This window comes from Haliotis rubra, unplaced genomic scaffold (genome assembly GCF_003918875.1).
Source record: "Haliotis rubra isolate DU_JTF1 unplaced genomic scaffold, ASM391887v1 Scf336, whole genome shotgun sequence".
Classification (NCBI taxonomy): Eukaryota; Metazoa; Mollusca; class Gastropoda; order Lepetellida; family Haliotidae; genus Haliotis; species Haliotis rubra.
The window spans coordinates 505,174-526,858 of NW_025767009.1; the positions used below are offsets into that span (position 1 = coordinate 505,174).

General features: G+C 40.5%; 1 protein-coding gene across 1 annotated transcript in view; it reads right to left on the reverse strand.

Moving 5' to 3' along the window:
- LOC124284400 (carbonic anhydrase-related protein 10-like) overlaps positions 1-21,685 on the reverse strand; it is a 115,468-nt gene that overhangs the window by 14,497 nt on the left and 79,286 nt on the right. Inside the window, exon 5 of the mRNA XM_046720488.1 lies at positions 1,101-1,196. Within this exon, the coding sequence (XP_046576444.1) occupies positions 1,101-1,196 (96 nt within the window). The remainder of the gene's footprint in view (positions 1-1,100; positions 1,197-21,685) is intronic.

The following is a 21,685-nucleotide window of genomic DNA, read 5'->3' on the forward strand; positions in this document are numbered from 1 at the left end:
ATCTATATATTTTTAGAAAAAAGGCATGGTTTAATTTGCAACAACATCAAAGGAGAGCAGCATTTTGCTCTTTGACATTAAAGTGCGACAGCCGTAGGTCTGTATAAATTACTGTTATCATAGAACTTAGCATCCTAATCATGTACCGAACATATTTAGGAGAAGTTGGATTGACACATTATCCAATAAGTTGAAATATGGCGGAGGTTCATCAAACTAGAGTAAATGAATATGTTTGGTTCACGTAAATAAAGTAATTGGTAGTCGGAAAAATCAGAAAAAAATACACCGAGAAATATTTTTCAGAACAGCGGAAAGTTGATTTGCTGGTTATAGCGTTTCTTTCCTGTAAATGCGTATGTATGCGTACGTGCAAGCGTTTGCGTATGCCTGTCATACGTGCGTATGAACATTGTTTGATACTGTTGGCTACGTATAGGCATAATGATAAAGTCATTCCTGTCATAGTCTGTCATACAGACCCTGAAACACATTTATCCAAGATAGTCCTTGCAAGGCTGGAATATGTGGCAAGTCTAGATTTCCGAAGTTTCAGGAATGAAGAAAGTCTCCGGGCTCCTTTTCATTATATACTATGATTATTTAGGAAATGTCTTTTTTCTGTAAAATATGTTCATTTCAGAGACTAGCTGTTATTCTAATCCTGTTACAAAACATTATAAGTATTATCTTTGTCATTAGAAGTATGCGCGCCTGTGTGTCATATTGTGCGTGCGCGCCGGTGTGTGTGTGTGTGTGTGTGTGTGTGTGAGAGAGAGAGAGAGAGAGAGAATGGACTTACATTTTATAGAAATCTAAGATGTGTGCATGTATACACATGTAGGCTTGCTGGAAAAATAATATAATGTAATGTTCATACTCAAGAGCGTCTCTTCAGCCTATAGAGGTTTGTTAACTGCGTCAAATAAACATATGCTTGCATACGATCTGCCCCACAATCTGTAGCATACTAAAATAACCAATCAATCAATAACCAATCATCGATGCTCAAGGGCGTCGGTGACCTTCGATCAAACTGTGTAGCGCAAAGTGCAAAGACATGCCCACTGTCGAGACGCTGACGTCACGTGATCACTGACCTCCATGAAGACGGCGAGAATAGCAAGCCCCTTGTTTCCATGGATGGCCTCGGATATGTTGGAGTACAGGTCGGAGTTGTAGGCAATGATGTGCATCTGGAAAATATAATACACGGGTTATTTAATTGGGAAATATCTAGTTGTTAATTTTCACGAGCGACGATAAAGAAATATGAAAATGTAGAACCCAGAGTTGCAACAGTACGTTCGAATCGTTGTGGAGAGTTACGTCCCTTGGTTATGCACAACTTGTTATCGTTGGTTCACATCCCACACTCACCGAGTTTGTGTCTAGGTTTGTCAACACCGAACCTGCAAGCTTTTCATTATCCAGAGCTTTCCACACTAAGTATGTGATAAGACCGGTATTTTCAAGGAGTTTTGTCTTTCCGTAATGAACCAGTACAGCTTTGTACCAATTTCATTTTGAACCTATACGATGACAAGTAAACATCCAATGAAGCCTATATCACCGTCCTCGATTGAAAAAGTTTTCTTAATTTGTTGAACCGATATTCTTTCGCTTAATATATTTATTTTCATTTGATATTTATGTTTACGAACATGATTTATTTTATTAATCCCTATACCCTCCGGCCAATACTAAGTAATGGATATATATGAAGCATAGTTTCTTTAATCAGTCATCATACCTTTGAAATATTGAGAAAGTACCCCGTGTTAACTGAATGGACTAATTGCATGATCTTTTCCCCGCTCAAGGGAAATTAAAAATATGGAATTGTGATCATATTTATCGTTTTACCCGGAGTGGTGTTGAGGGCACTGAGTGTTGTTTGCTATGTATAGAGATATTTTTTATTAACACACTAGACATACTGTCTACTAGACATCTTTGATGTTAAAAATGTTTCAGAACAAGTCTTTTTGCTTTTTTGGGTACATCATGTAGCACGTTAAACCTCATCGCATGCATGCGCAAAACAATTAGAGGAAAACATTATTAGCATCCTTATACATCAAAGAGCGACAATTCTTGCTTTCCTTCACGTTATGTGTATCCCAGAGTTTACATTTAAAACGGTAGTGCCAATAATCGTAGTATACACGTGAGGTTTTCATGTTGTTTGTCGGCAGCTACACTGACGGCGAAGTCTATTCTAATAAAAATATTACAGTAACAAATTATAGTTCTCATTTGACAATTTACTCCTTTCACAAAAGAGTGGCTGAACATTATTTTACATCGTCGGATGAATAGCTCTGTTCTCGTAGAAACACGTACTAGTAATTTCATATCAAAACTTATTTTGACTTAAATTTAAATACGATCAGAGACACATACTGTTCAATGCAGTTCATCAACTTCGGTATTTAGTCTTTAATCTTCAGAAAAAATCTTGGTAGATTTATGAATTGACTGGAGCGAAGCTTTAAATCCATTACAACAATTTAATCAGGGAGTGCAGTCAGTCTACTGATAAAGCGACTATAACTCCTCGTCGGGGACTTGTAATCGAATTTTTGTTTTCTGATCGACTGAGCAGAGGAAACAGTGAAAATACCGGCTTGTTTATGGCGTCAGGTCCTGCTCGGGAGGGACGCGTTCTGTGAGGAGGGGGAGTCATGGGGAGAGGTGGATGGGGTTTGGATGGTAAGGATAGCTGAAGTAAGGGTGTTGTTATTTTTAAAACATCGAAGGGGTGATGTGGGTATTATGGCGACCACTGGCATAGTGTACCACTGAGGTTCAGCAAGTGTGCGTGTGTGCGCGTGTGCGTGTGCGTGTTCGTGTGCATTAGTAGCTTTGGAAACACTGGGGATTGGCTTATCTTTGTTAACACAAACGAGAGGTGAATACATGATTGCATATTAAGTAAGTGGATATTTGGTCATGCTATCAACCACCGATTTATCTTATTAGTCTGTTTACGTACTCATGACACCCACTTTACTGCTGAATAGAACATACTTGGTTGGCGTTTAGGGGTTTGTCTGTGAGTAGGTGAAGACGAGCGTCTGATAATGACATGGAGGGTGTGAGAGCGGCTGTGGACAGGGTGGAACAGTGTGAGTCTGAGTGTGGTCAGTCGGTTGGTTTGTTGTTTAATGCCGCACTCGGCAATATTCCAGCTATAAGGCGGCGGTCTGTAAATAATCGAGTCTGGACCAGACAATCCAGTGAACAACAGCATGAACATCGATCTACGCAATTGGGATACGATGACATGTGTCAACCAAGTCAGCGAGTCTGACCACCCGATTCTGTTAGGGGTCTGGTCAGGATAGGGTGTGTGAGAGTGGGTATGGTCGGGATGGAGGGATGTGAGTGTGGGGATGTGAGACTGAATGTAAGACTGAACTGATCTGTATAAGGTCCTAATGGCTACAGAAACACTACGCTAAAATACACCCAATTAAATAACATTCCTTTCGATGTTGATGCAGTGATGAGAGATGAATGGTACCATCCATGGTGTTTATTCATGGAATGAAACTATTACACCATGGATAACCGGGAATGGATGCGAATGTATTAAAAAATTTCATGACGAACAAACATCAGTTCCTCTCCATAATCCACACACCATCAATTACCCACACAACAAACACCGATGTCGCAAAATTAACCAACTCATCTTATAAAACAAACCTACCCCTAAAGACCATATGTGATGAACGTACAAATATCTCAGCGACGCATTATGTAAATACACAAAATAACATTATCCTACACGAAGAATGAAGAGCGCAGGCTTGAGATGCACCCAATGGTTAAGTGGTACTATATAATTACACGATTGACGGTACTATATACATGTGAACCGAAGATCAAACACAGTGGCAATATGGTGTCGATCCGACAATGTTCAACATACCACTTATACAACCATTACTGCTCTCTATCGATTACATAATGGACATGAGGACGCCGAATTAACATGGAATCCACTGCAGCAGCTGCAACCACGCAGACAGCATCGTCAGATCAAATAGACGATAACGACGAAGATCTAATCCAATATTGAGGATTAAGGCATTTTCTAGGCGAGTTAGCCAGTATTGATTATGTTTGCTTGACATGCCAAGGTCTGTGACGGGATGATAATTACATTGAGATAAGCTTGATGTATCCCCCTCACTCTGGAGACTGCTCTCACAAACGATATCATCATTATTCGAAAATTACGCTAACTTAGAATTAAACGAATGGTTGGAATCCATAGTAGGTCACAAATACGTCCTTGGTTTACATTTGTGCTCTTACTATGGAATAATTCGAGTAAACAACATTTATAACGAACTAACGGACATAACGAACTGGTGAGTGAGTGAGTTAGGTTTTACGCCGCTTTTAGCAATATTCCAGACACCAGAAATGGGCTTCACACATTGTACCCATGTGGGGAATCGAACCCGGGTTTTCGGCGTGACGAGCGAACCCTTTAATCATTGGGCTACTATAACGAACCGGGGTGGTATTTTGGCTCCGGCCACTTGCTGTATATTGTAGTCCTATATCCGTGTAATGAAGCATGTGTTTTACGAAATACGGTTATAACGAACTAAAATTAGTGGTCCCTTTGAGTTCGTTATAACCGCACTTATCACTGTATGTACATAAACCCTTTTAAACTTGGATCTTGGGATCTTGGGATCTTGGGAAACAAATACTTACTTTTTCCTATACATATTGTACGGGTCCTATTGGTAGGGAAGGCATGCCTACCTTTTTCGCGGACACCTATTTCACGCCCCCAATTCCTTTGATGTCCAGGTTAATGGAGACGTGGAGGTTCATGTTTGATATTTACGTAATGCAAACAGTGATTATTTGTGCAGAAAGTGAGTGGAAAAACAGAAAGACGTAACACGGAATATTAGTTTTCCAGGTTAAATACAGTGATGACAAACCTTAGAGGCGAGCGGATCTGGGAATCGAACCTAAAACCAGTGCATCCGCGTACTAGGGGCACATATATGACATTGATGTTTATGACAAATCCACGTTAGATTAACAGTACATAGTGTCATTAGTGTTCAAAATGTGAATTTTTTTTAAGTCAGGTGATTTTTTAATTCAGCCAGTCAGTAGCGAGGCCTCAAACTTCTCAGTAGGACTGAGCAAAGCATTCCGACAAACATAACTACACTGTATCTCGAAAACGAATACAATCGAGGAAATCCGAATACAGAAAAATTACATTCGTAACTACACGTGTCATTCCGGCAAGCCGGATGGCGACTCGTACCCCCTCTCGTGGCCATATTAACGACCGGGCCTTATCTGAGTGCAAACGGGCACGGAGATGAAAATAGTCTAGGACTATTTCCATGGAAAGACAACTCTGAATTTCCAAACATGGCTACGCCTAGAAAACGACAATTAATTTATAATACAACACAAACGTTACTTTAGTATGTTTCTTATGTCGTTAACAAATATCAGTAACACGACAATTTTATAATCACGGAAATTATAATGAAAATCGATAATCGCAAAGAAACTATTTGACCTCATTTCACATTTTAATCTGCGCGATTCGATTGGTTTGCCACGATTCTTAGCAATAATGGCGTACTATACAGCTACGAGTCTTCTTGTAGGTCACGGAAAGAGGCGAGTATTTGCGAATGTGCTGTTGCGGATATTGTTTATCTCGTGTTGTTAGGCCGTGCCACCTACACCCACGCGAGGGTACGATTTACTTACAACTAGTCCCTGAAAATATACAAGTATGATAGAAAAAATGACTCCATTTAAAAAGAAATGGAGTCCGCGTGAGACGGAAGTTTCACAACTCGAGGGAAATCTAGTCTTGCTTCATTTAGGGCTTTTGAGTTACACAAAGGCCGGTCGGAATGGAAAATAATATGGTTCAGGGACTGAGACAGACTAGGGTGAGCTGTGGTGGGTATAATTGTGTTCAGCTGTTTTTTTGGCAAATATAAATATTTCAGAATCGAGGCAGTAAGTAGACCAGGTCGAATTATTTTTGAAAGCTGACATCTGATTGGCTCAAGAGCCCACGTATTCTCCATTTCGATTGGGCAGTCCGTTATGTTTTACATGGCGCGGCCTTCTATAGAGGTGTCCTTAAATCTGGACGCAGAGACCCAAGTTATCTGGGTAAGATATATGATTTTATGAGATACATGTATAAGGCATGAAGGAGGTTATCCTGGCCAAGTTGCTAAAGGTGTCGCGTCCGATATTTGTGTTGTCTGATACCTATGATTGTGGGTATAAACTCGGCTTGCCTCGATATTGTTTCTAGGTATCATACCCATCCACGTGCGTTTCTCCAAATAGGGCCTGCAAGTCTCGCGAGGCGCTACCGCCGGTACTAAGCTGGTTCCCGGCTCCCTTTGCGCGCGCGAGATGAAGCCCAGCTTACTTCCGGTACCAGATTTCCGATGACAAGATGACTAGAACCAGTTCTGGTTCCAAATTGCGCGATCACCAAAAATGACTTTAATAGACCGGACCTAATGTACGTTGTTTGTCACTGGTCTTGCGAAGTGCCGTGACCTATTGCTAGACGTAAAAGACTTGCATTTCTTCAGGCTTTCCAACCACATGAAGCTACAACGCCGTGATATAACCGAAATACCGTGTAAAGCGACGTTAAACAAACTCACTCACTCACCCACTCACTCACTACGACATGACGTTGACCGACTCCTGATTCAAGCATTATAAACACGTGTAACATCTCCTTTAATGACAATACCTGTGAAGATCCGGGTTAGAATTGATCTTCAGTAACCCATACTAAAGTCTTGTCGTAAGAGGCGACTAACGGGATCGGGTGGTCAGGCTCGCTGATGTGGTTGACACATGTCATCGTATCCCATTTGCGTAGATCGATGCTCATGCTGTTGATCACTGGATTGTCTGGTCCAGACTCGATTATTTATAGACCACCGCCATATAGCTGGAATATTGCTAAGTGCGGCATTAAACAACAATGACTCATTCTTTTATAACAAAATATACAAATATACTGACAGCGACAGCAGTGGTACTGACTTGTCAATATCGATGTTTTTTTCAGAATGATTTTCTAAAAACACCAATGTACCCAACGGCTGTGTCTGGTGTTCTTGAGAACAGGAAATGTTAAAAGTGTGGAATAAGATATATGACATTCTGAATGCGGATAAACAACACGTACAGATATATCCCTTATACACAACGGTCTGTGATGACTTCTGTGAGGCTGCGATACTGACAACAAAATCAAGTGAAATCTCTTAATAAGATGTCCTCTTCATTCGCCATGTGATCTATCATATATATTGGTCTGAATTGGAAATATGAGCAAAAGATTGGGTAAAATTAATAGGAATGCGAAGAATTTAGTTTTGATTGGTCAAGTGAAAGCGTTTAGTGTCTTTTTTCATGTCTGTCTGTGATGGCTAGTTCAGACACCAGTAGCCATTTATTGGCTGTTGCCGATTCTACTACAGCAAATCATAATCTATCGTTTAACCAGCAGTTTTCGTAGGGAGCCTTCATTGCAGACTGAGACATCTGGCTGTCGTGATAGGATTATTTTCTGTATAATTATTTTGGTTATTTCTATGTACATGCATCCTCTAATGAAAACTGACCATGTTTTTTTTCTATATTTCGTGCCGTCATTTTAAACAGAATGACCTCTGCTGAATGCGACCACAGCTATTTTCAAGGGGATGATATTTGCTGCGGATCTGAGATTGTTTGTACTCTGAAAAGTAGCTGTTTAATTATGCTTGTTAGTTTGTTTTTGCCCAGACAGGTCCGGCTGTTCACACATTTAGGTTTATTGAGTATTGACTATGGAATAGTTCGAGTAAAACAACATTTTATAACGAACTAACGGACATAACGAACTGGTGAGTGAGTGAGTTAGGTTTACGCCGCTTTTAGCAATAATATTCCAGACACCAGAAATGGGCTTCACACATTGTACCCATGTGGGGAATCAACCTGGTTTTCGGCGTGACGAGCAAACCCTTTAATCATTGGGATACTATAACGAACCGGGGGTGGTATTTTGGCCCCGGCCACTTGCTGTATATTGTAGTCCTATATCCGTGTAATGAAGCATGGCTTTTACGAAATACGGTTATAACGAACTAAAATTAGTGGTACCTTTGAGTTCGTTATAACCGCACTTATCACAGTATGTACATAAACCCTTTTAAACTTGGATCTTGGGATCTTGGGAAACAACTACTTACTTTTTCCTATACATATTGCACGGGTCCTATCGGTAGGGAAGGCATGCTTACCTTTTTCGCGGACACCTATTTCACGCCCCCAATTCCTTTGCTATACAGGTTAATGGAGACGTGGAGGTTCATGTTTGATATTTACGTAATGCAAACACAGTTTATTTGTGCAGAAAGTGACTTGAATAACAGAAAGACGTATCACCGAATATTAGTTTTCCACGTTAAATACAGTGATGACAAACCTAAGAGGCGAGCGGATCTGGGAATCGAACCTAAAACCAGTGCATCCGGGTACTAGGGGCACATATATGACATTGAAGTTTATCATTCGTAACTACTCGTGTCATTCCGGCAAGCCGGATGGCGACTCGTACCCCTCTCGTGGCCATGTTCACGACTGGGCCTTGTCTAAGCGCAAACGGGCACGGAGATGAAAATAGTCTAGGACTATTTCCAAGGAAAGATAACTCTGAATTTCCAAACATGGCTACTAGAAAAACGAAATCAATTTTAATACAACACGAACGTCACTTTTAAGTAAGTTTCTTATGTCGTTAACAAATATCAGTAACAAGATAATTTTATAATCACGGAAATAATAATGAAAATCGATAATCGCAAAGAAACTATTTGACCTCATTTCACATTTTACTACGCGCGGTTTGATTGGTTTGCCACGATTCTTGGCAATAATGGCGTACTATACAGGTACGAGTCTTCTTGTAGGTCACGGAAAGAGGCGAGTAGTTACGAATGCATCTGATTGGCTCAAGAGCCCACGTATTCTCCATTTCGATTGGGCAGTCCGTTATGTTTTACATGGCGCGGCCTTCTATAGAGGTGTCCTTAAATCTGGACGCAGAGACCCAAGTTATCTGGGTAAGATATATGATTTTATGAGATACTATACATGTATAAGGCATGAAGGAGGTTATCCTGGCCAAGTTGCTAAAGATGTCGCGTCCGATATTTGTGTTGTCTGATACCTATGATTGTGGGTATAAACTCGGCTTGCCTCGATAATGTTTCTAGGTGTTTCAAGCATCATACCCATCCACGTGCGTTTCTCCTAATAGGGCCTGTAAGTCTCGCGAGGCGCAACTTCCGGTACTAAGCTGGTTCCCGGCTCCCTTTGCGCGCGCGAGATGAAGCCCAGCTTGCTTCCGGTACCAGATTTCCGATGACAAGCGTATATTCAAGAACCAGTTCTGGTTCAAAATTTTGCGATCACCAAAAATGACTTTAATAGACCGGACCTAATGTACGTTGTTTTGTCACTGGTCTTGCGAAGTGCCGTGACCTATTGCTAGACGTAAAAGACTTGCATTTCTTCAGGCTTTCCAACCACATGAAGTTCCAACGCCGAGATATAACCGAAATACCGTGTAAAGCGACGTTAAACAAACTCACACACTCACTCACTACGACATGACGTTGACCGACTCCTCATTCCAGCATCATTAACACGTTTAACATCTCCTTTAATGACAATACCTGTGAAGATCCGGGTTAGAATTGATCTTCAGTAACCCATACTAAAGTCTTGTCGTAAGAGGCGACTAACGGGATCGGGTGGTCAGGCTCGCTGATGTGGTTGACACATGTCATCGTATCCCATTTGCGTAGATCGATGCTCATGCTGTTGATCACTGGATTGTCTGGTCCAGACTCGATTATTTATAGACCACCGCCATATAGCTGGAATATTGCTAAGTGCGGCATTAAACAACAATGACTCATTCTTTTATAACAAAAGATACAAATATACAAATATACTGACAGCGACAGCAGTGGTACTGACTTGTCAATATCGATGTTTTTTCAGAATGATTTTCTTAAAAACACCAATGTACCCAACGGCTGTGTCTGGTGTTCTTGAGAACAGGAAATGTTAAAAGTGTGGAATAAGATATATGACATTCTGAATGCGGATAAACAACACGTACAGATATATCCCTTATACACAACGGTCTGTGATGACTTCTGTGAGGCTGCGATACTGACAACAAAATCAAGTGAAATCTCTTAATAAGATGTCCTCTTCATTCGCCATGTGATCTATCATATATATTGGTCTGAATTGGAAATATGAGCAAAAGATTGGGTAAAATTAATAGGAATGCGAAGAATTTAGTTTTGATTGGTCTGCGAAAGCGTTTAGTGTCTTTTTCATGTCTGTCTGTGATGGCTAGTTCAGACACCAGTAGCCATTTATTGGCTGTTGCCGATTCTACTACAGCAAATCATAATCTATCGTTTAACCAGCAGTTTTCGTAGGGAGCCTTCATTGCAGACTGAGACATCTGGCTGTCGTGATAGGATTATTTTCTGTATAATTATTCTGTTTATTTCTATGTACATGCATCCTCTAATGAAAACTGACCATGTTTTTTTTCTATATTTCGTGCCGTCATTTTAAACAGAATGACCTCTGCTGAATGCGACCACAGCTATTTTCAAGGGGATGATATTTGCTGCGGATCTGAGATTGTTTGTACTCTGAAAAGTAGCTGTTTAATTATGCTTGTTAGTTTGTTTTTGCCCAGACAGGTCCGGCTGTTCACACATTTAGGTTTATTGAGTATTGAATGCTACTTTCGTTGTGAAAAAATCCCAATGCAAACTTTGAGAAAACATTTAGGTTGTTCGTACCTATTGAAGTATTTCCCTATACATCATGCTACAAAACAAGAACAACTTTTTGTGTGCTTTGAATGGGAAGAATATGCACATTTAAAACACGATGAAAGAATGTTGCTTTTTGTATACAGGAATGCACTTGTGTGATGGTGACTTTTTGTGTATTGCCATGGAAACAGATGGATAAACGTTTCTAAAGGAAGCCCACAACAATATAGAATAAATGAAACATTTTAGAGACCTAACAAAAATTCGGTGGTTTAGAAGATAGAGCATCTGCCAATGGGCGGAAGGTGGTTGCTTCGAGCCCATGGCTGCGTCATCCCAAAAGACGTAAAAATACCCTCTCAGCCACACAAACATGCATAGGTAATAGCATGAAAACATTTAACTAGTGGTCGTCAGTATGGTCAAACCTGGAGATCGACATCATGAACAAAACTATGCGATGACTTGATAAAAGCCTGTTTTCCTGATCCTAATCTCAATCGGACTGTACTACGAACACGTCTTTACTTCGGCGCGGGGTTTGTGTTGACCCAGAATTCCAACAGGGTTCATAAAGTGAAGAATTATTCATCTGAAAATGGTCATCATAATGTTTTAGATCTCATACTGAGTTGATCCGAAACAGGAACAGAGAAGCATTGATGCTTATCCACAAACTGATCTGAAAAAATCGTTTATTTAGATGGTGGAACATTTTCAAAGAAAATTAAGTCATTAATCAGATGTTAACTGAACATCGTAGCTGCAGTGACGTGGAATGCCCCGGTGTAGTAAGAAGGGGCCGTAATCTCCGCCTGGAACACCATCCGCAAACATGGCGTGATCCCTGGACTCAGCTGACCATGAAGACGAGATGTAATCCAAACGTTACAGCAATCAGCCTTGATTTGATCTTTTGCGAGTATTAGCAAAATCTGCCTATCTTACAACATTGTTTTGCACTGGGTGCCATGTGATTACTCGTTCTACCGTGTACTTGCTTCTTCCAGGGAAACAATCTTCGCCGGTCGTGTGGTTCCGGGTTTCTGATTGCACTCGCTATTGATTGGCTAATTTATCTTCATCACGACAACATCCGGGCATCGTCACCGACCATTGCGATAGTTCAGAACAGCTTGTCCGCCATCAGTTTGAACATTGAGAATGGGACTATGTGCTGACCGCGGTGTGTGTAATTTGTCCCAGATAGGCTGCACTATTGCACTCTCCTTGTAAATTCACGACGATTCCTTAGCGTAAAGCGCAACTGCTTTAATACAAGATTCATATATAGGTTTTTACGAATTCGTGTTACTGCTACTTCCGTTCTTTAAAGAGAAGTTGAAACGTTTTCGCTTCGTAGACAATAAAATATGAATGAGTGATTGTTGGGGGTTTATGATATTTTGAACAGTGCTTAAATTATATTAGATCATGTCAAGTTAAGGTGGAAGGAAAATGTACCCATGTGGGGAATCGAACACGGGTCTTCGGGATGACGAGCGAACGCTTTAACCACTAGGTTACCCCATCTTAGGTGACATTATGACGTTTAAATGTGCTGTTCCAACCTGCCAAACATTAACAATATTTCAGAGATCAAATATATAACCTTTCATAATGATAAGAAGTATCTTGAATAATTGACTATATCAAGAGCATGCGATTTAAGCCACTAACAAATAGTGATGACTCCACGTGTTCACGAAAAGATGAGCGTTTCCTGTCTCATCGGTGACAGGTGTCAGAAACACATGCAAAGGAAAGTCAACTGGTCGCTGAATAATCACGGGAATAAGGCATTTGTTTCTTCATCTTAAAACGGTACCTGTCGATAATGACTCCCTCCATTTGTCAAACAGTAATAACACAACTAGTCCTTTATTGAGTGTAACAACGGAAAGACTACTGAATACCGGATACCTGCCGCCATCTTTGAAAACTTTAGAACTGCACAAGAAATGTGCGCACTCGAGTTTTTATTACTTCGCTATCTTAGTGCACTTCCTTTTTTAGCCCTTGGATATCCTTTACCATCTTCTTGAAGGAGTTAGGTTAGGTTAGGTTAGGTTAGGTTAGGTTAGGTTACTTTCCCACGCTCATTCGCTCTAACTCCCAGAATTCCGTAGCTCCGTATTCCTTATTTTGATGCTCCCTTATTTTTTCGATTTTTATAGCTCGTGCTTCCCTATAATAGCAAGATCACGTGACACTAAACAATATGGCTGGTTGGTATCCGGTATTCTGTAGGTGTACCGTAACAACTATGAAGGTATGTCACTTTGCTCATCTAGTGTATCCTAGATGTTCGCAGTTTTAAGACCTTTCGTCAATCGGTAAACAGAAGTTATTGCTTTTATATATAGTTCCTGTTGTCAACGATTTATGATACATCACATTAAGTAATCTCTAGGAAGTTTTCAGTTAAATGTTAAACTCATTGTGACCACTTGTGCAAATCATACACACAAATATGTAGCAATTGCCCTACTGTAATGTCACTGTAGGCATTAAGAGTTTTATGGCTACTTGTCGATTGTGAACTATAAACCACTTTATTATAGAGCAACCTAAATGACAATCCTGATTTTGAACTATAAACCATGTATAGAGCAATCTACAGACAATCCTGATTTTGAACTATAAACCATGTATAGAGCAATCTACAGACAATCCTGATTTTGAACTATAAACCATGTATAGAGCAATCTACAGACAATCCTGATTTTGAACTATAAACCATGTATAGAGCAATCTACAGACAATCCTGATTTTTCACACTGAAAAAGAATTGGATATCAATGGAAGAATTTGGTAGCGTATGCCATTGATTGTGTATGCTCAAACTTGGAGTTCAACAAAGGGAGAAAGACCCAGTTTGGCAGGTGCAATCGTATTAGGCAAAGAAAACAATTTAGCGCAAGGGTTTGGACATGAATGAGATCTACAAGGAAGCTGAAATAGTTAAGCTCAGTTGATTCACGAGAAACTTTCATCTATATTAGATGGAGGATGAAGAGATCAAGGCTCAGTGATTGCCAGTGGGAATGTTACCTTGTCGGAACTGAAAACATAACTGTTTCTAGTCGGGACAGATATAGAGAGCCAACAAAACAGATATGATACTTGGATTGAAATTGAGTGTAAACTTATTTATTCTAACTCCCTTTAATCACACTGAGTGTATAAAGACAGCGTTACGAATATTAAACAGTCAGTTCAATTTGCCGAAAATCTTGAGTCAAAAGTCTCCGCGTCAGTGTCGGTGGATGTTCTTTGTTCGCGACCATTGCAAGACAAGCCTTTGTACAAGACGGAGACAGCCACAGTTCGGCATCTCTGATCTCTGGAACTAATTGATTTTTCACGGTGATAATTTCATGAGGTATAAACTGCCTTGTCACCGGCGGTGTATCCGACTAACAATCCCTCAGACCGACAGTTGACCCTGGGTCATGTAGGGGCATAAATCTCCCCAATATTGACGGGAAATTCGATTGGAGACGACCATGTTCTGATCTTCTCCGGATAAGCCCTAGCAAGCGGGGCGTCGATTTGTCACAAAATGCAATGAAATTCTCGCGTTTAAGAAATACTGGCTATTTGGCTGATAAAAGTCGGTAACTGAAAGCATTCGGTGCTTTTTATATATATGAAGCCAAGATTCGGTGTCTTTGATTAGGATTTTGCAGGATGGAAAGCCTATCGCCTGATGAGACAAAAAGCGCCCTGTCGAATAATTCAGCGTTAAATCCTATAGTCTTTGACAGGTAATTGAGTTCAAGGCATAGGAGAAGGGAAGGCTCGTTTCAACACAAACAACCCGCTTGGCGTAAACTGAAAGAAAACTGATAATATTCCTGGTCGTCTTTACGCTGTCATATTGTTACCTTCTTGTGCCACTGACAGGAGACTCGCGCACAGGAAGTGGCGCGTGTTCCGCAGTGAATTATGGTACGGAGTTAATGACATTTTCAACTGTGATTCATTGTTTTTTTTCTCCGTCCATAACTACCGGTGATTGTCTTGACAGCCTGGCCGATGGGGCATCTCGTTATGGGCGAAAAATGGCAGTACAAAAACAAGACTGATCTTAATCGACATTCACTTCTGTCAAACTAATGAATGAAAACTTCAGTCGCTCCAGGTCATGGATTACATGTTATGGACACAACCGGATGGAGCAAACACCTCGGGTTCGATCCCGACGCAGTAGTGAGTGAGTATGGTTTTACTCCGCTTTTAGCAATATTCCAGCAATATCACGGCGGGGGACACCAGAAATGGGCTTCACACATTGTACCCATGTGGAATAGAACCCGGGCCTTCGGCGAGACGAACGAACGCCTTAACCACTAGGCTACCTCCTAACCACATCCCCGCCCCCAGTAAGCGAACGGGGTTTATCATAGAGGTGAACACGAGTAGTTGATAAACTAACCATTCTATGAGACACGCACATGGATAGCACACTAGATACATATTAAGATGAAGCCGTGAAACAAAGGTCAGGGTATATGGTTATATGGTTACGACACAAGGCCTGAGTCGCGACGAGCATTGAGATAATGTATCCCTGGTATGGGTTTCACATCACCTATTGTAGGCAAACAGCTTTGATTGGGGTTGGTTGTAGAAGCTCGCCAATGAAATCCACAAACAACGTGTTGATTTGACAAATAACATAATACGATGGATTCAAACCACGACATCGCAGATAATAGCAGCAAAAGGACAAAACACGACACTAAGAGTTGTCTGCCCATATTCTCGATAGTAGGGATATCGCCATTCGTGACCACTCGTGTCATTTCGGGTCAAGCTTAGTTACGAATAGTGCGTCGATTGTGGCAGAGTGTTGATGCTGTGATGGAAGACGACGTTTCATATTCCTAAAACTAAGAACTGTGTGTACAGTCGGAACCGGGTGGCATGCTTACGTTTTACAAACAGTATGGTTCCTACTGTACACAGCTTCTATACTAGAAAAACCGCCTCCGTGGTGTAGTGGTTAGAGCGTCCGCCCGGAGTACGGAAGGTCGCGGGTTCGATCCCCGGCCTCGTGATACCAAAAACGTTAAAATGTGGTACTTGTTGGTGCCTGCCTGGCGCTCGGCATTAATGGGTACAACAAGGACTGGTCGGCTCGGAGTCGGTGTAATGTGTCTGAGTGGGGTATTCATACTTGACTGCGGCATGGTATCTCAGTGAGTTAGCACTATAAAACCAGCTTCAGTCTGAGTTAGTACAAGCAGCTACACATACACACGCATGTACATCGTCATATGAGCGAAATATTCTCAAGTACGACGTTAAACCCCATTTCACCTCATCTTCTATACGAGAAGCCACAGAGGACATAATCTGTTTATAGTGCAAACAAACACACGTATGTCTAGAAGTGCATTTGAACAAGAATACAATACTGCTGAAAAGAAGTTAAGGACAAGACAGATTAACCATACTCATATGAAATTATTTTGAATAGTATATAAACTTTAAAGCGGAAGGGCTATTCTGAAATTTGCCAGTATCACTTGGTACTTTTATTATTTAAAGTTATGAGACTAATTTTCCTTCCTCTGTTAAATCTTTCAAGCAATAAAGTCACTTTCTGTTATCACCAACATGGAGAAACCACTTGGTCATTTGTTTTCGTTGCATGTATATACGGTATTTTTAGAACTGATGTTTCAACTTTTTTGGGCGGATATTTCTATACGTTCAGGACTCGCTAAGACTAGATATATTACCAAATAACTACGTTCAACCTCGCCTGCGATCTTGGAAACCACTGTAAAATGACTTCCGGTTTTCTGGCAGTTCCGAAAAAACATGACTGTGGCGCTTTGTAGAAAACGGCGAGTATTTCCTTGAGGGAAGAATTAATTTCGCCCATTTTAAAACAAGATATATGACACTTTAATACACACGATATGTACATCAAGACAGTTCAAAGAAAATCTAAACCATCAAATACTACTACAACTGAGTCAGTTGACCAGGATGTATCTCGAGGGGAAAAGTTAGTTTTCTCTTTTGCATCGAACGGTTGTCGTGCCTCATCATGCCCCCTCCCTTCATTACCCAGAGAGAACTTGAGTGGTATTTCCCCGGGGGGGACGCGCTAACGGATTCAGAGGAATGCATCCCCACCACGTCCCCGCTGATATTAGATAGTGATATTGATGAACAGGATTGGATATTTTATTGAGCGCAGATCAAGACAATTAGATTTAGATATCGGATGATTTCTTGCACAATAACAGTCTTTGATCGAAAGATTTAAGGCTATTCAAACTGATTTGCCGTATTATCTTGGAAGAAATATCAGAATTTATTACCGAGTGACTTGTTGGTAATCTGGAACTCTTAGGGTTGATACCTTGGTGGATTATCCCCGGACCGTCAATGACATTGAATCAATGTACGCTGATGGCAGTCATATTGATTATAGCTCAAAATAATCCAATATTTTCCGTTATGATAGAGACATAATAGGATAGTCATGTTAACATATTGTATTACTGGCGAAAAATACCATCTAGAAAACAATACCATGTAATTTACACAGGAATAAGAAGAACATCTAGTATTTATGTTTTTCACATTTCGGGTTTTACACCTTCCTTAATTGTATGTACCAGTGTGACGTTGAATAATTTCAAACTAAACCGTATTTTAGGAGGACTGTTTTCATCCCGAGCTACCCAGTTTCCCGGACAACAAACATTTGTTTGTTAGGACCAGCTGGAGCTCGAACACATCTGACCACGACTCGACACGACCTAGATTCGTCAAGGGAACAGTGACCTAGTCCCAGTAACCTATATCAGCGTTATTGGTGGAGTAAGTCAGCGTTAAAATATGGGATTTAGATCACCCTTGCGGGGAGTTCTCTAGTGGATCATGGTCCTGATAGTGGAGGAAAGACACCCTATTAAAGTCTCCTCCAGTTGGTATTTTGGCAACATCATGCAAAGGACATTAAAACACAGCTGTATGTCATTTTAAGGCATCCATGGTACATAGCTGTATGTCATTGTAAGGCAGCCATGATACATAGCTGTATGTCATTGTAAGGCAGTCATGATAGATAGCTGTATGTCATTGTAAGGCAGCCATGATACATAGCTGTATGTCATTGTAAGGCAGTCATGATACATAGCTGTATGTCATTGTAAGGCAGTCATGGTACATAGCTGTATGTCATTGTAAGGCAGTCATGATACATAGCTGTATGTCAGCTGTATGTGTAAAGGCAGTCATGATACATAGCTGTATGTCATTGTAAGGCAGTCATGATACATAGCTGTATGTCACTGTAAGGCAGTCATGATACATAGCTGTATGTCATTGTAAGGCAGCCATGATACATAGCTGTATGTCATTGTAAGGCAGTCATGATAGATAGCTGTATGTCATTGTAAGGCAGTCATGATACATGGCTGTATGTCATTGTAAGGCAGTCATGATCGATAGCTGTATGCCATTGTAAGGCAGCCATGATACATAGCTGTATGCCATTGTAAGGCAACCATGATACATAGCTGTATGTCATTGTAAGGCAGTCATGGTACACCTTTTTCGGCGGATACCGAAAATGAGCTTTCTACATTATACCCATGAGGGAATCGACCCGGCCCTCGGGTTGGCGAGCCGATTAGGCTAACAATATTCTACCCCAGGGCAACGCAAAGCTTTAATCTGGTATACTATGTCTTTAGCCAATATTGTTTCACGAAAATGTTGTTTGAAAATATAATTTTGTGTAATATCCAGGATACGCAATAAAAGAAATGAGTAAGTCATATTTTGTTTTTAACTGTACTATACGACACGCGAGCAACGTTCAGGATGGCGTGTATCACATGTGATCTGATTGAGCCATTTTGTGCTTATTCTTCGTCAGATGTGCTTGTCGTGCGATGTGGTTCTTTCTTGTGTACTCGTCACGATATGGCTGCAATATTGCCGATGTGACGTTAAATAATAACTCACTCACTCTTTCTCGTGTGACGCTTACTTTTCTACTTCGATAGCATCGATTTATATCAGGTTTGAGATTTACTTTCATGGGGTCGACCAGACGCAGTTCCTTGAATTCTAAATGTCACTGGTTATCTAAGAACATGTAGACATACATATAGATCGTGATTCCCATTAGAAGAAGAAAACTAAAGATCACGACCTTGAAGCATTCTTCGAAATATTTGTCCCGGTTTACTATGCAGCTGTGGGCAGTCATTAGTCTGTCTCACAGTCCCTGAACCACAATTTATTCCCTACTGCCAAACCCTCTCTGCAGTACTAAAGCCCTAAATAAAGCAAGTCTAGATTTCTTCGGGTTCAGTCTGAATCTCTGGTCTCCCTGGGGCTCCTTTTCAATTTAAATGGGCTTGTTTGTTACTATCAAAATTATATATATTCAGAGACTCAGCATTAGTCTAGGCAGTCATCAAAGACAGTCATCATTGTACAGAGTTGTGTCCCTTAGGCGCCGTAACAGGATACGCTGGTCGAATGTTAATATCCGTGATGATATTGTGTTTAAATAAATTAAACGATTTAACACAGATAAACCTAAACGTTTTGGAGTTGTTGGCCTTCGAGAGTAAGAACCAACGGAAGATTCCATAATATTCGGCACTCTTTGCGTTTGAATCGATTTGGGTAGAAAGTAGTGTTGGGAATTGGTTGAAATCTAACAATTGATGATTGGTTCCATACCAACGACCAATCATCGAAAAAGGTTGGTTAGCGTTATTTTTTAGATTTTCCTATTCAGGTTGTAGTTGCAGATAAGTATAAAGAAAAAAAGCATTTGGTTCTCTGTTGTTGTTTTTTGTTTTATTTAGAAACTGCACAAATTACATTTGCAGATTTCACATCCAGTGTAAAATGATTCAGTTCCAGTGTACCATAAACTTCCCAGATTCTTCAAGAAATATTCAGTCATTACTTTTAAGAAAGTGAAGTGAGTTTTCTAAGAATTAAACACGTTTTCCGGCCCTGACCACGTCCTAGATATGTTCCATCATCAAGGATTTCAAACTCTATTACAGCGTTCCAAAATCGTTTGTGTTCGATTATGAAAAAATGTGATCGATTGCTTGGTTGTTTGGCCACTGCGACTAATCTTCGATTATTTCAATTAATCGGAACACCACTAGTAGAAAGTGTCCTTTTAATGTAACAAAATTGACCCCAACTGTTTATTGAGTTCAATCAGTAATATGTGAAATGCACACATGGATTAAATGTAATCTTTTCTCATTCCAGGAGTGACAGAAAGTAGTCAGTATTTTCCTATTATATAACCTTTTTATTATTTCCAAAACAATAAAAAAACATGTTGCCAATTTCATGTAGATAGCATGTTTACCATAAATGCACCATAAAACATGGCTTGTGTCTGTAACCAGACGATGGCAAATAATGACCTATAAATATAACAAGAGGTCAAATCAGATGCCCAGGTGTCTGTAATATGATGTCCATGGATCCCTGCAATTGAATGCCCACTCCCACCTCGTGTATGACAGTTTTGTATGTGTCGATATCGGACTACAGGCACAGACATAAAGTTTATCGTCGAATCATATGTCATCCATGAATCCGTCTGTACAAATAACAAAGGTTACGCAACGTAAATACAGACACGAATAAGTCGATATGAAATGTACCCTACCGCAACACACGACCCATTTTAGGTAGGAAATGTGGAAATAAGATATGGTTGAGCAAGGCTCAGGGCAAAATCTAATTACAGTGTACCGAAGACGTCACGGTCGATAGCGGGAGTGAATGGGGACAGTAAGCCTTATATATACAGCGTAGGCACAAGGGACCTAATGGGCGAGTATTATTAAGTATACGCCGCTTATATACGTATTCCAGCAATATCACGACGGGGAACACCAGAAATGGATTCACACAGTGTACCCATGTGGGGAATCGAACCCGGGTCTTCGGCGTGACCAGCGGACGCTTTAACCATTATGCTACCTCACCACTACCTCAATAAGAAGACGTTGAGTTGCCCGGTGCTTGGCATCCATGACATACATTCACGCCGTCCACATTGTGACAACCTTTAAACAGACGGCGATCGCCGTCATCTCTGCACGCACGTTCACCGAGACTGTCTGAGTGCTTCAGTGGCTTAGGGTAAATTAGACAGTGAGACACTTTAATTTTGTCCCCGTGTCCCTTATGACTGATTGTCCAACTCGGTGGGCGTACACGGGGCATACCACAACATACTGTCTGCCGTCTACAATAAGGACAACTGTGTACTCAAAACTCAGCAGCCATGTGATGTGGCTCAAAACCAAAAAATATAACAAAACAATAAACAAAAACAAAAGACTCCTACCCAAAAACAACATGAAATTATGACCCCCAAAACAACAGCAACAACAAAACAAACAACAAGTGTCCCAAAAAACAAAACAGTACAAAATCCAAAACCCAAGAAACAACAACAGCAACAACATATAAAAAACACCAAAACTCACATCAACAAACAAAAACAACAACCCCCAAACCCCACAAAAACAAACAATAAAACAAACTAAAAAACAACAAACAAAACAAACAAAGAGCAAAAACAACAACGAACCCCAACTGAAAACAAAGCGTTACAAAAAACAGACTTGCAAGAATGGTTTCAGATGTGGTGCTTTATCAGCACTGCACAGATCACAGTTGTGTGTGGAACGTATGACTGCAGGCAGCCTCACTCAGCCTCGTAGTGTTCTGATAACGTT